The sequence below is a fragment of the Vigna angularis genome, chromosome 11 (assembly GCF_016808095.1).
Source record: "Vigna angularis cultivar LongXiaoDou No.4 chromosome 11, ASM1680809v1, whole genome shotgun sequence".
NCBI classification, from domain to species: domain Eukaryota; kingdom Viridiplantae; phylum Streptophyta; class Magnoliopsida; order Fabales; family Fabaceae; genus Vigna; species Vigna angularis.
The window spans coordinates 12,249,685-12,264,928 of NC_068980.1; the positions used below are offsets into that span (position 1 = coordinate 12,249,685).

General features: G+C 34.1%; 3 protein-coding genes across 3 annotated transcripts; all 3 read left to right on the forward strand.

Annotated features, from left to right (window-relative positions):
• The first annotated feature begins 2,128 nt into the window (after positions 1–2,128).
• LOC108332800 (uncharacterized) lies at positions 2,129–2,560 on the forward strand. Its single transcript, XM_017568103.1, has one exon. It carries the CDS (start codon positions 2,129–2,131, stop codon positions 2,558–2,560), a length of 432 nt encoding a protein of 143 aa, XP_017423592.1.
• Positions 2,561–10,315: 7,755 nt separating this feature from the next.
• On the forward strand, positions 10,316–13,390 carry LOC128194698 (uncharacterized). The gene is made up of 6 exons (XM_052870319.1): positions 10,316–10,505; positions 10,624–10,726; positions 12,629–12,733; positions 12,835–12,883; positions 12,964–13,059; positions 13,148–13,390. The coding sequence occupies exons 3-6, from the start codon at positions 12,645–12,647 to the stop codon at positions 13,235–13,237; spliced, it is 324 nt and encodes a 107-aa protein (XP_052726279.1). The 5' UTR covers positions 10,316–10,505; positions 10,624–10,726; positions 12,629–12,644; the 3' UTR covers positions 13,238–13,390.
• On the forward strand, positions 12,097–12,622 carry LOC128194697 (uncharacterized). Its single transcript, XM_052870318.1, has 2 exons — positions 12,097–12,300; positions 12,383–12,622. The coding sequence occupies exons 1-2, from the start codon at positions 12,098–12,100 to the stop codon at positions 12,585–12,587; spliced, it is 408 nt and encodes a 135-aa protein (XP_052726278.1). The 5' UTR covers position 12,097; the 3' UTR covers positions 12,588–12,622.
• Positions 13,391–15,244: the final 1,854 nt, after the last annotated feature.

The following is a 15,244-nucleotide window of genomic DNA, read 5'->3' on the forward strand; positions in this document are numbered from 1 at the left end:
TGTCTATTAGGGATTGTGGTATGATGGGATGAGTGTCTATTAGGGATTGTGGTATGATGGGATGAGTGTCTATTAGGGATTGTGGTATGATGGGATGAGTGTCTATTAGGGATTGTGGTATGATGGGATGAGTGTCTATTAGGGATTATGGTATGATAGGATGAGTGTCTATTAGGGATTGTGGTATGATGGGATGAATGTCTATGGTGCGATTGTTATATGATGGTATAAGGGTGTCTGGCATAATTATTATATGATGTTTGTTGAGTGTATAAAAATAATTATGCATGTTTTATAAATGATTTGTTGCATGTTAGCTTACCCTACCTGTTTGTGTTTGTGTTTGTGTTTGTGTTTGTGCGATGATTGTATAATTCGTTATACAGGAGCAGATGAAGGAATGTCGTCCGATTCAGTGCCAATGAAGAAAGAGATAGAAGAATAAATTCGAATAGTTTGAGTTATATTTATGAGTTTGTAGTTGAAATCTGAGTTTAAAACATATATATATATATATATATATATATATATATATATATATATATATATATATATATCATGTATGAAATCTTTTATATTCATTGTGAATGGTGGTGTAATGCTACAATATATCAACTATGAATTATCAAGTGTGAGATTATGGGATGTTACATTAAATGCAATGCTACAATATATCAACTATGAATTATCAAGTGTGAGATTATGTGATGTTACATTAATGGTATCAGAGTGGTTCGTCCTTAAGACGACCTAAGAGTTGTGGATTTATCCTACGAACTCATATTATGAATCATAATGACAATAATTCTCTGTGTGAACAAAGAAATGACACGCACACAACCCAACTGTGAAACCTCTAATATGCCTAGCTTGGCAAGGGCTTTGGAGGCTATCGCATCTGCTCTTCAACAACAGGGCGTTACTTTAGTGCAACAACATGAAACGGATCTGCAACGGTCAGGCTGAATTCTGAAGCCAGCCAAAGACAACATGTGGAAGCCTTAAGACAACTATCTAAGAACGACACGTCTATGGAAGCTCAACCTCATAGGGTTCAGGAATGGACCTTAGAAAACTTTCTACAACACCGTCCAACTACTTTTAATGGAAGGACAAGTCCGGACGAGGCTGATCTATGGATAAGAAATATGGAAAATGTTTTTTATGCGAAAAATCGTTCATCAGAAACTAGGTTGGCATACTCCGAGTATCAGCTGTTTGGAGAAGCAGTACATTGGTGGGACAACATGAAGCTAGTATTAAAGGAAAGTGGTGAGATTATTATCTGGGAACATTTTAAGAATAAGTTTTATGCTGAGTACTTTTTGGACATTGTAAGATATGCAAAAGAGGTGGAGTTCTTGCAGCTCGTGCAAGGTAACAAGTCGGTAGCTGAGTATGCAGACAAGTTTAAACATTTCGGACGTTTCTACACCCAACCAGCAAATGAAGAATGAAGGTGTAGAAAATTTAAAAATGGATTGAGAGCAAACATACAATTAGCCGTGAACCCTTTAGCTATTAAGGAGTTTTTTGCTTTAGTGGAACATGCCAAAGTTGTGGAAATGTTAACAAGTGAGATTGAAGTTCAGTAGAAGTCACAAAGGGTGGGAGGACCATCTGGGTCACGAGTTGGACAAAATGTAAGGATCCGACCTTATGAAAGACCGCAGCCTCAGAGGAATTCTCACCAGCAACAACCCCAACAGAAAATAATTCGATGTTACATCTGCGGAGGACCTCATCTGAAGAGCGTTTGTCCACAAGTTACTGTGCACAACAAATGTTTTCTTTGAGGAGCAGAAGGACATTTTGCTAGAGATTGTCCCCTAGCAGAAGAGAAACAACTCAACCTCAACAACCGCCTCAACAGAGAAGGATTGACAATAGGCCACAAGCGACTGGAAGAGTCTATGCTTTGAAGGGAGCAGAAGCTGTCAAATCAGATAATCTCATCATTGGATGTTGTATTATAACTGGTAGAGACTTGAATGTGTTGTTTGATTCTGGAGCGACACACTCCTTTTTGTCTGAAACTCTTATTCAAGAGTTGAACCTACCCGTGAAAGAGCTGTAGTATGATCTTATGGTATCTACACCAGCCTCTAAATTGATAAAAACATCGAGGATGTGTCCTCAATGTCCAATAGTTGTAGAAGGACATAGGTTCGAAGTACATCTTATATCTTTACCTCTACAAGGTTTAGATGTAATATTAGGAATAGATTGGTTATCTGCCAATCATATCCTTATAGACTGTAGCAAGAAGGAGTTGATTTTCCTTGATCCTGAAGAAGCGGAGTTGTTGTCATTACAACAAGTGTTAAAGGAAGTAAAAGAAGGATCTTCGCGTTTCATTATCTTGACTCATGTGGAAGTTGAGAAAAATGAACAAAATCTTGATATTCCCATAGTTAATGAGTTTAGTGATGTGTTCCCAAAAGAAGTACCAGGATTGCCACCTCAACGAGAAGTAGAATTCTCCATCGATTTAATACCTGGAGCTGGACTAGTATTGATAGTTCCATATCGAATGGCCCGACAGAGTTGGCAGAGCTAAAGAAGCAAATTGAAGAGCTGATAGAAAAACAATTCATCTGACCAAGCGTATCACCATGGGGGCACCGGTACTGCTGGTGAAGAAGAAAGATGGTAGCTCTAGATTGTGTGTCGACTATAGGCAGTTGAACAAGCTAACTGTCAAGAACAAGTACCCTTTGCCTAGGATTGATGATTTGATGGATCAGTTGCACAGAGCTCAAGTATTTTCAAAGATAGATCTAAGGTCTGGATATTATCAAATTTTGGTTAAAGCTGAAGATGTACAGAAGACTGCTTTTAGATCGAGATACGAGCATTACGAGTATGTAGTTATGCCGTTCGGGGTAACTAATGCTCCAGCTTTGTTCATGGATTACATGAACAGAATCTTTCGACCTTTCTTAGATAAGTTTGTCGTAGTCTTTATAGATGACATACTTATTTATCAACTATGAATTATCAAGCGTGAGATTATGGAATGTTACAGTAAGCATTTCTTAACATAAACTTATGTGTCTACTATATTTTTAAAATAAGGAGAAGACTTTCTATGCAAAGAGCAAAACCATACAAGTATATGTGATGAAATAAAAAATAAGGATAAACTTATCTATAGTTTTTTTTATTCATGTTACCCATATGTGTGATATTTTCCCTCTTCCAAACATAAACCATGCAAATATCTGAATTTGATACATTAATAACACATGTAATAAGGTAACAAATAAAAAAGATTTTAAAAGTTAACTTACGGATCCATAACTATACAACATATATGTTTAACTCCTCGTTATAATATATTAATATTACAAAAGTTAAAACCTTGATTTGGAACGTTTAGAACGTTGATATTGGCAACGGTAAAAGAATAATTTATTGAGCAACGTTCAATTCCTTTTTCTTTAAGTGTTCCAACCTTAAAAAATTTAATGTTTTTTTATTTTTTTTATTGATTTTATTTTCCCCTAGTTCTATAAATAGAGAGTTCTTCTTCCATTCCAAAACACACCAAAATCAATATTCTCTTATTCTCCTTTCTTCTTAGTTTTATCATTTTTACCTCCTCTAAAAATATTCTGGCTTATTTTATACTCTTTTTAGAGATTCTTGCTAGTTCTGAAATTTTCATAAATTCTGAGAAGTTCACGTTGTATCTTGGGAAACTTGCGCAATACACCGTGGATAAGTCTTTAAAGACAATGAAACTACATGTATCAGGAAAAACTGTTTTGTCAGTTTTTCTACAACACTCATTGCCTGTTAAGATCTCCATCAAATCATATTTATATATGTACAGTGGAAGCTCATTATCCTTGCCAAAAGTAGTGGCATCCCAAGGAATCTTTGATGGTTATGTCCCTATACTTGCAACTAGTGCTGTCAAAATAGGCTGTAACCTGCGAGTCAACTCGGTCCACCACGGGTTTGAGTCGGGTTGAGTTTGAAAAAAATTGAATTTTTTTATGCGGGTTAGTTTTCAACCCAACTCACTTAGAACACGGCACATCCGTGTTAAACCCATGGTGAGCCGGGTTGGCTCACCAATCCACCTAATTTAATTTAATTATTTATTATTTTGTGTTTGAATATTATTATTTAGCGTTTTTTTTATTATATTGTAGATGGAGATAAAAAAAGATGTTTTAAGAGAGAAAAATATTATAGATTTATCTATTCAAGACTCTAATATTATAAATGGACAAGTGATACAAAATTATCAATATTAAAAACTTATTTGTTTGCCTTTTGTGCTTGTTTTTGGATTACACTTGGATTGTATGATTTTTTTAATTGTTTTTGGAGTTTAACATCATTTTAGAGTGAAATTTATTTAGATTTGAATTAAAAAAATTATAATTTTTGTATTTAAAAAAAAACTTATAATTAAGTGAATCAGTGAGCCAACCCGTTTAACCCACCAACCTGTGGTGGGTCGGACCAAGTTTGAATTTTTTCAGCTCGCTAATAAGTGAGTCGGGTTGGGTTGGCTCACTCAGTGACCAACCCGTGATGAGCTGAGCCGGATCGAACCGAGTTACCCGTTTTGACAACTCTACTTGCAACAACATCCGTCAAGGTAGCTAGTGGATCCTTGAGATCTTTAGCCACATGCAACTCTGTTTCATGTTGTTTCACACAAAATAAACATAATATTAGTTAGGATACTATATGCTACATATATAACAATATTAGTAGAGATACAAGCCAATTGATTGTGTGGTGTCATTCTCATGAGATGTTTCAGGTAGGCAATGAAGGTTTGCAATGCTTGCGATACAATACCAGCCTTCAATGTCGATATAGGAATTATAACATCACCATAACATATAATGTCCATCATAACCTTTACCAAATGAGACGAGAAACATTGGCCACATAATATGGTGGAACCTTAAAAGCACTTCCCATGGGTCACCAATTGGGGGAGGGATACATAATCAACTCATATCGACAACCGAAGCCAATGTCACCCCCTATTTCACCTATAACTAAATAACTTCATTTAGTGCTGACTTTGACACTAGGAGAAAGGTCAAACTATACTATAGTGGGAAGATTTTGAAGACTAGTAAGTAAGTACTCTAGCTTCTTGTCAAATGCTTCCATCATTGTTTGTCACTTGTCTCATCTCTTGCCGCTTTTGTCTTATCTACACCCATTCTTCTTTTATATCTTCCTATAACTGTTGTGCCAAGTTAGTTTTTTTTTTTTGTAAACACTTTTTCATATATGCATTAAAGGATGAATGAGATTGACGTTGTGATGAGACTCTAAAGTACCTTAAATCCTCATACCCATTAGATAAAGTATCTACCTTGCCTCATAATTTTTATCAAGTAGTGTATTAAGAATAAAATATGATTTCATACTAGCTTTCATTAAATGTACATCAATTGAGTTTTTGGTGTTGATGCAGAAACTAATTTAGTATATGAAACTCCTAAAAAGTATATTTTAATAACTTATATATATATATATATATAAAGAATCCAAAATTTATAGAGATATAAAATTTTAAGACAATAAGTATGTAAGTTTATTTTTTCTGATATAGTGTTTTTTAAGTTTATTTTTGCCAAATTAAAACTTAAAGTTGTAATGTTTATCTATTCTATTATTTTATTTGATAGAAATAAATCTCAAAAGTTGACAATCTTTTATGGGTCCAAAAATCATAAAATAATATGATTCTTACAGGTGCAAAATGACTATTGCAAATAAAATTAATTTAAGCAAACTATTATAAACCAATTTATTATAATATTAAGTAATTAGTGAAGTGGACATAACATCGGTTAATAAGTAATCGATATAATTTATGTAAAGTTTGAGATATTATATTGACTTTTTCTTTCAATTGATGTGATTTTATTTTCATTGACATTTTACATTGGTTGTTATAAACAATTAATGTAAATCCAATTAAAACCTTAATTCACATTTTCGTGCTTCACTTTATTTTGTACTTCTACAGTGTTTGTATTTGTTTAACTTTCCGTGTGTGCGTCTCTTTCCTCCAAATCTTTTTGAAACTTTTCATCACTTTCATACAATAAAATTTACAAATAATGATTAATTTTAATAACAAAAACTAATTAATCTTTATTTTTATATATAAATACTTGAGCTAGATGTATTACAAATTTCCTAATAAAAAAATAATTGGTCTAGGGGCAATTCAGTAAAAAAAAATGAAATCTAAATATAAATTTATAACTCTGTCATGAAAAGAAGTAAATATTTTTTTTTGTAAAATTAACTATTTTATATATATTTTTAGAAAGAACTAAAATTATGTTTCAAATAAAGAAATATACCGTGATTGTTAAAGTCTATATATCACTTATAAGTTTAAAGATAGTTTGACATAACTATTCAGACACTGTTTAAACCTAAAAAATCGAATGTAATAATACATAGATAAATAAATTTCTTATAAATTTGGGAATGTTTTGTTATTGAATATTGAATTCTTGTTGACCAATTTATGCATCAATTTTTAAACTAAAAATTATTAGAAACTAAAATAGTTTTTGTTATGAATAAAAAAATTATAATTAACCTCTAAATTAGTAATTAAAATAGATTCTATTATTAGTTGGTTTTTAAATTGATCACTATTAACTATTAAAGTTTTAACTACGAAATGAACTAGTCTCTAAATTTTCTAATTAAGAAATTAATCTTTAAATTAGTTTTTAAATATATCTTTTATTAGTAAAATTGGTTATTATTTGAAGATTTTAACGTAGTGTTTGTTGTAACACTTTGTTGTAAATTGTTTTTATTCTCATTATAGTAATACAATTGTTGTTATTTGAAAGAAAAACAACATATTGTATCTTTTCGTTAGAGTAAGTGATATAATTTTTATAAAGAACTGAAGTAATATGTTTTGTAACAAATATCGGATTTTTGTTAAAAGAAATATAATATTTTTCTATTTTATATCATTTTAATAACCAATATAAATAATATTAAACCTGTTGCATCGTTAACATCAATATCAATTCTTAAACCGTTGTAAATACTAACAAAAAATCGATGTAAAATGTATATTTTTAGTAATTTATATCATTGGAAGATATCTTATTAATGAAAGCATATTCGATGCTATTACATGACTGCAATGAGAAATTAATATGTAAAGAATATTTTGGACCCTTATTATATCTTGCATGTCAACTGAGTATATCTTCTATGTCAAGTGAATAGCCACATAAGTCATAATGTTATGCGAGTAAGTGGAGTTATAAAAAAACAGTAAATGCAATTATATCTTTGCCTTTTATAAATTTTGTAGTTTGGATGGCAAGATATTCTCAAATTTAATGTGAGAAAAATTATTTTAAAATTTGTGCGTTTATTAAGAGAAATACTAATAATAAATTTTTTTTTATTGTTTTCTCGTTTAAAAGCTAAAAATATTGGTAGTAAATATTGGAAATACATCCCTACTTAATTAAGTGATGCAATTCCCATGCATTGAAACTAATATATGGTTTATTCCAATGTCTTGGAATGATTTACTTGACTTTTGAAAGACATCTAATATTTAATATTCAATATTCCTTTTGATCTATAAATCTCAAACCTTCACTATAAATATGGTCTTGAGATAATTGGAAATGCACAAGAATAGTTGAGTGATCCAACTAGTAAGTTAAATAGTAGTAGTGAGTTGAATATGATTTGAGAGAGAAAAGAGAGTTTTTACCATTTCTTGGTGAGATACTTATAAGTGATCCAAATGGTGAGTTTGTGTGTTATCTTTTTGATAAGAAATATTTTTTTTGTAATCCTACTTTTATAGTATAGTTCTTATACTAGCTTGGTTTCATGGGTTTTCCTTCTCATATTTGAGTAGGCTTTCCACATTAAAAATATTATATATGAGTTATTATCTTGTCTTATCTCTTTTCTCTTAAGCTTATTTCAAGTTACATAGATTCATGGACAAAAATCAGTAAGGATGTATTATTTAGGCCTATTTGAAAATATTTATTTTCAAAGACAATAACACTTCAACCAGTTTGGGATCTATACCCATCAAATCAAATTGTATTTCAATAAAATAGTGACTTGATCATGCAATGGTAAGCCTACAACATTGAAATTGAGTAGCCTAGACATCTTACTTTTGTACACATAAAACTGATGCATACTTCACCAAGACACAGTTAATTCTCCACTAAGGTAGTCAATCACCCAATTTCCAGCATAAAAAACAACAATCACAATATACTCAATCATCATATACCTAAATTACAAACCAAACCTCTTGCATATAGGAACCCAGATCGTGTTAAACTAAGAAAAAGAAAACAAGACCTGGCTATTTCCCCTACACTCACAGTGTACATTCCAACACAATTATATGTTATGCTTCATGCAACATCAAGTAATACATGCACAAGGAAAATTCACATACACAAGAAAACATTCACATTCGACCAAACCAACATATGACCACCAATTTCACACCAACAATAGAAGAATTAGGTGTCCATCCAAATCACTACTAAACGTGAATAATTACATAATTGTGCAGTAAAATAAATTAGCAAAGTAAGTATAGAATAAGCATTCTCAAATTTCCATAATTAAACTAGTCTAGCCTCCCCTTTACCTTGGTTTATCCTAGCTCCGTTCACGGACAATCCAAAGCACTAGATGATTTCTCCTAGCCCTTTTTTCCTTGCACAGAATAGCTCACACACCAACCCTTTCTTTTCACCACAACTCTCTCTCACGACACTTTTTTCTCTTTTCCTTTTTTCCTCCTAGGTTTTCCTCACATATCCATATATAGCTACATGTAACCTCCATTTTCTCGTCCGTTCACTCCTCCTAAAAGATCCCTATAAAATCTCCTTATAATCCTATATATTTGGACCCTCGCTCCCATCCTATTGAGATATGTAAAAAAAAAAGATTATGACCCTTATTCCTATCTAAATAATCTTGTGCATTAAAAAAACCGACGAAACGAAACTTCATTAAAACCCTCCTAGGTCCACCATAGTATAGGTTCAAACCCCTTTCCTTCTAGCCAAGAAAGAGCTCTCACCAATCATCACACTTGTGAACAACATGTGCTTTTCTTATTAAAAAAACATAAGTCATGTTACAACATTACTTTCAAACATTAAATTTTCTTGGGTCTTACATACTTCACAAGTCGTTGATATCTTGACAAAATCTATATCTGACTCCTCCTTTGCTCCTTTACATGATTAACTAATGGTCACTCCTTCAACTACCATTAGTTTAAGGAACGATATTACGTGGATGCACTCATGTATATGTCATGTATTGGCTTCCTAGATTCTGCAATTCACATTATGTTATTTTAGTTTTTCTTTTCTTTTTTGCATTTTCTTCATGTGTATAAATTTAACCTTTTTTTCTTATCTTTGTAATAAAATCATTTTACAACTTAATACAAACACTAGTGCAGAAACGGTTTTTCACGTCCCCGAATAGACGTCCGTCCAACGAATCCCCAACGTATATAATTGACCGGTGGCATAATAGTAAATAAGTGGAACTATAGACGTCCGTCCTAGGTCGAGACGGACGTTTATAACATTATAGACGTCCGTCACAAGGACGGACGTTTTAAAGGCTGCCGTTGTCAATCTCTGAACGTCCGTCCTGGGTCGAGCTGGACGTTTATAACATTATAGACGTCCGTCACAGGGACGGACGTTTTAAAGGCTGCCGTTGGCAATCACTGAACGTCCGTCCTGGGTCGAGCTGGACGTTTATAACATTATAGACGTCCGTCACAGGGACGGACGTTTTAAAGGCTGCCGTTGGCAATCACTGAACGTCCGTCCTGGGTCGAGCTGGACGTTTATAACATTATAGACGTCCGTCACAGGGACGGACGTTTTAAAGGCTGCCGTTGTCAATCTCTGAACGTCCGTCCTGGGTCGAGCTGGACGTTTATAACATTATAGACGTCCGTTTTGAGGGGCGCGGACGGCTATAATATTATAGACGTCCGCGCCACCCAGAACGGACGTTTAGTGGACTTTAAGTAATTATTACCCCAGCCACTCTGTCAGTCCTCGGAACGTCCGTTCTGAGGGGCGCGGACGTCTATAATATTTTAGACGTCCGCGCCCCTCAGAACGGACGTTCAGAGGACTGACATGGGTAGTTGAATCGTTTAGGTTTTCATCAGAATTATAGACGTCCGTCTTGAGACGGACGTTGATAAAATTATAGACGTCAGCGCCATCTGAACGGACGTGTAAAGCCCCGCGAAATTCAATTTTAAATTCATTACAACGTCATATTAGTGGTGGGCCGGACGTCTATAATATTATAGACGTCCGGCCCACGTGGGACGGACGTCTATGATCATTAAAATGGGAAGCGCGAACCGAGACCATTCACTGTTCGTCTTCTTCCCCGCCGTTCGCGACTCTGCTGCTGCGCCATTGATATTCGAGGTTGGTTTTCTCACTTTTGGACCGTTTAAAATTACATTTAATCCGATTACATTGCTCTGTGATGAAATGTCTTTGATTTGAACCGATTAAAAATTGTTTTGGGTCCGTTTTTTTGCAGATTCTTGCGTGTTCTTGGGCGACTTCCTTGACTCTTTTTGGACTGCGTGTTAGGCCGTTTACTCCTCCACTTCCCTCCTTCTCATTTGGAATCTACTTTTCAGGTTAGCTTGTTGGTTGAAAATTTTGTGTATGCATGTATGTGGATTTTGTGTATGGACGTTTTTTACTATAATGTGTATTAGTTATGTTATTGTGTTAAACGATTAATGCGAAATGTGTATTAGTGTATGGATGTTTTTGACTGTTAAATTTTGTGTATGCATGTATGTGTTATTGTGTATTAGTTATTGCCATACATTGAGTGACACTTAGTTCCCGTTTGAAATTTAAGACAAACGATTAATCTTTTAATCGTTTGTGTTAAATTTTGAATTGTCCGATTGGACAGTTTGAGAAAATTAATTTTCATAATTTGCAATACCATGACAACTGGAGTTTAAGGATAAGATTGATGAAATTTCGGTTCAGTACTTGAGTCGCCTGACCTAGCACCTGCACCTGCTAGGTACGAGCTGTGGAAGGCTGCTCGGACTAAATCTGATGGGAACATGACATCTTCCTCAGCTGCCTTGATCTCACAGAGAATTGTAAGTTCAAATTATAAGCAGTTATTTGATTGTGTATCTATCACAGCATGTCTTCTAAGTAACTTGGTTTTTTTATGTGCAGGATGAGTTGGTTGAGCAGCAGACTCAGGGGACATTTGTTGGCCAAGGTAGGGACGACATTCTGACAACGGCCATTGGAAGGCCCGAGCACCCAGGACGTGTACGTGGAGTTCCAGGGGCGATTGGTCTTCGTGACTATTTTGGCCCTACACAGAAAACCCCCCAATCAATGAGTCAGGAGACACTGAGGCAGATGGATCTTCAGTGGGAGGAAAGACTCAACCAAAGCATGAGATCAATGGAGCAACGATTCATGGAGCAGCTACAAGAACAAAAACAAATACAAAGAGCGCTTGAAGAAAAGCTGCATTCCATGACGCAAGGCCACATGGGGGCCGATGAAACTCCCACAGCACCTCGTGTCAGCACTAGAGGATCATGCTCTGCTGTAGAACCCAATGAGTATAGCGGTCAATATGAGCTGTTGGTTGATGGGGATCCCCCACGCATTGTGGCTGTCGGACGAGTGCTTGAGGGAGGGGAGACCATTCATGGTGTTGCCATATTACCCCAGCACGTGCGTGTGACCATTGACGAGGTTCGGGATCCCCAGGCTCAGGTGCCTGTACCCACTCCAGAAATTAACTTTGTGGGGGAGGCCATAGGAACATTTATTGCCTGGCCTAGAGCATTGATCATGTCCCACATCGCGACTCCACAGGTATAATGTCTTTTTCCTTAGTATTTCTATGTTAATTGTCTTCACATAATTGTTTATAAAGCTTTGACGTAAATTCTTATCTTCAGTTCACACGTCCTCAGAAGCAGCCAATTCATGATACAATCATACATGAAGATGATGACATGGCTGAAGCAGAGGATGATCCTATATCAAAGTTAGTGACAAAATTACCCAGATTGAAGAAAGCATCATTACAACTATACTGGGATTTGAGGGTATTTGGTCTTCCCCCACATGTGCCAGTTTATATCACATTTTCTGATGCATTGGAGGTGATTGAGGGAGACAGGATGTTGAATATTTCCATCATTCAGTTGTGGTGCATGTAAGTTAGTCAATTTGGTCTTTGATATTACTTTTATTTACATTCTTATATAGTTTCTAACGACTTAACTTTGTTGTTTTAGGTACATGGACACAATCGTTGTAGACCAAGGTCGGTCTTCCATGTACGGATTTGTTGAACCTCAGACCATTCAACCGTCTGGTAACACACTTCAAAACAGACAACATTATTTGCAAACATGGATGGATGAGTCCAAAAGAGACATATACCTTGTGCCATACATTGACGGGTACGTGTTTTTATATGTGGTCAGTTTATTATTATAGTTTCCTTAATTAGTTGAATAACTATTTGTCCTTCGTGATAGGTCTCACTGGCAGCTGATGGTTATCATTCCCAAACAATGTAAAATTATATGGTTTTGTTCGTTGCACAGGAAGATGAAAAATGACTTGAGAACCATGCTTCAAGGGTAAGTGTTTCTCCAAAAAATGACTTCAATTTGATGTTAACCTTCAACTTTTATGATAAAATAGTCATATTAATTATACTTTGTGTTTTCAATCTGTACAGAGTTATTGGTAAATCTCGTGGTCAATTGGTTCAAATTTTGTATCCAAAGGTTGTAAGTCATTTATAGTTTCTAATTCATTTATGTTATTGAATGATCTAAATTTTTAACTATTTAGTTTGTTATTTTAGTGTAACCAGCAGGTAGATTCATGGGAATGTGGCTTCTATGTGATGTGTTGGATTAAGACCATCATTCGAGCTGTCATTACAGATGACTGGAATGAGGTAATGATGTATACCTTCAATACATTACAAATTAAAATCATCTTCAACTATATATGAAACAATAATGAATCTTTGTTGAATTTTGCAGCGCTTCAAGACTACATCGCCTATTGCAGAGGACACAATTAACCAGATAAGGCAGGAGTGGACCGCTTATCTTTTACAAAGATGGAGTTAGGAATAGTTATATTTCTTCTTGATTGAACATTGTTTGGTTTTAGTTTTATTTTTATGTTAATAGTTTGGTAGTGGATTGAACATTAAGTAGAATTTTGTTTATATAAAACGCATATTTATGTTATTGGAGAATTGTTCTGGGACATTTTTCTGTTTTTCAGGTGTGGTTCTATTGAGAAAACAAACAAATTTTTAAAAAAAAAACGCCCACTAGACGTCTGTTAGTGTACAGTCGGACGTCTATAGACGTCCGTCTGTGCACATACGGACGTCCCACCCCCAGCGCTACACCAAAATAACTCAGCGAGGATGACGTCCGTCTTCAGACAGCAGCGGACGTTTATGTGGACGTCCGTCCTGATGCAGCGGACGTTTATATAAACGTCCGTCCTCAGGCCACGGACGTTTCTATAAACGTCCGTCCTGATGCAGCGGACGTTTATATAAACGTCCATCCTCAGGCAGAGCGGACGTTCACATAGACGTCCGTCCTCAGGAAGAGCGGACGTTCGTATAAACGTCCGTCGTGGCAGGACGGACGTCTGAGGGACGTCTACCGCATAGACGTCTGGCGTACGCCGGACGTCATAAGGCCAAAATATCGGACGTAAAAAGCCTTTTCTGCACTAGTGAAAATTGTTTTCCTTTCTTTCTTACCACCATATGATATTATCGCAAATTGTATTGCGGATGACCAACATCTCCTCGACAACACCACATCATGTCAACATGGATATGACACTTAAGGTTAGCAAGAATAAATTGTAATCAGAAGAGGTTAAGAGTTAAAACGTATTAACATAACATTAAACAAGTTAATTAAGATAATCATCTATGTGGTCAAGGCTCAACTATGTAATAACACATAAACTCTAATATAAATGACATTATTCACGAGGTAATTAATAACATATTCATTATTATAGCATTTATTGTTATTTGACCCACACTTTTCATTTGAGTATCAGAGTGTCTTTTACGAACACATCTTCTCTCTATTTGAGATTATACATAAGCTTGGAAATATTTCATATTAGAACACTAAAAAATGAGGGGGAAAAATTCTTGTAAAGTTTTTATTATATGTTTTCGTTCTTGTAAAAACAGAAAATATAAAAAACAAAAATAAAATAATTAAGTTTTAAATTTTTTATAATTTAAACATTTTTAACTCAAATCATATTAAATTTATTTGATATGTTAAATTATTTAAAAAATTTATATTTTGACATTTAATTTTTTTCACTAATTACATATGGCTATTTGTTTTGTCCCAATTATCTTATATACTTACTAATGTGATGAAAAATATGAAGTTATGTTGTTAATATAAAACGAATAATTTTTATTATTTTTATTAAAAAAACATATTAAACAACAAATTCAATATTATTAAAATGATAATGAAGAAATTTCCTTAATAGTTTATGCTAACACGGAGAACATAAAACTCTCGTTTTCAATATATTTTCAATTAAAATTACTTATTATTTTAAAACATTATATTAATCACAAAATCTCGTATTTACATAAACAAAATAACCCAAGACAGTAGTCACACCACTTAATTAACAGATGAGTTAAATTATAAGAACTCAATTAAAAAATATAAAAATTATAAATATTTAATATACAAAGAAATTTAATAAAGATTCAAAGTTCAAGTATAAACTTAATTAATTATTTTTTCTTAATCATAAAAGGGTTTTCAAATCCATTTACAAGTAAATTGTTGTGAAATAAATGCAAGTCCATTCATTTAGTGGTTTCCAAACCGCTGAAATAAATGCAAGAATTTCTAAGTGTCTCAGCTTAGGTTTAGGCTTTTCAACGTGCTTTGTTCTCACTCGCAGACACGCTTAACCATGAAGTTTTTATGGATTAGGCTATCGAAAAATAAATGCATTTTGGTGATATGAGTAGCCGAATCAATTCCTTTAAGCTATCCTTCAATTGTATAGTTCCATACCTATACAGTCTCTAGATCTCTCTCATTCCGGTATATGTT

Bases quoted from the DNA above. Each gene is read 5' to 3' on its own strand.
- LOC108332800 (XM_017568103.1), top strand. From the start codon at position 2,129: ATGTGTCCTCAATGTCCAATAGTTGTAGAAGGACATAGGTTCGAAGTA.
- LOC128194697 (XM_052870318.1), top strand. From the start codon at position 12,098: ATGGCTGAAGCAGAGGATGATCCTATATCAAAGTTAGTGACAAAATTA. The intron at 12,301-12,382 runs GTAAGTTAGTCA...TTGTTGTTTTAG, and splicing joins ATCATTCAGTTGTGGTGCAT to GTACATGGACACAATCGTTG.
- LOC128194698 (XM_052870319.1), top strand. From the start codon at position 12,645: ATGGTTATCATTCCCAAACAATGTAAAATTATATGGTTTTGTTCGTTG. The intron at 12,734-12,834 runs GTAAGTGTTTCT...CAATCTGTACAG, and splicing joins TTGAGAACCATGCTTCAAGG to AGTTATTGGTAAATCTCGTG. The intron at 13,060-13,147 runs GTAATGATGTAT...TGAATTTTGCAG, and splicing joins TTACAGATGACTGGAATGAG to CGCTTCAAGACTACATCGCC.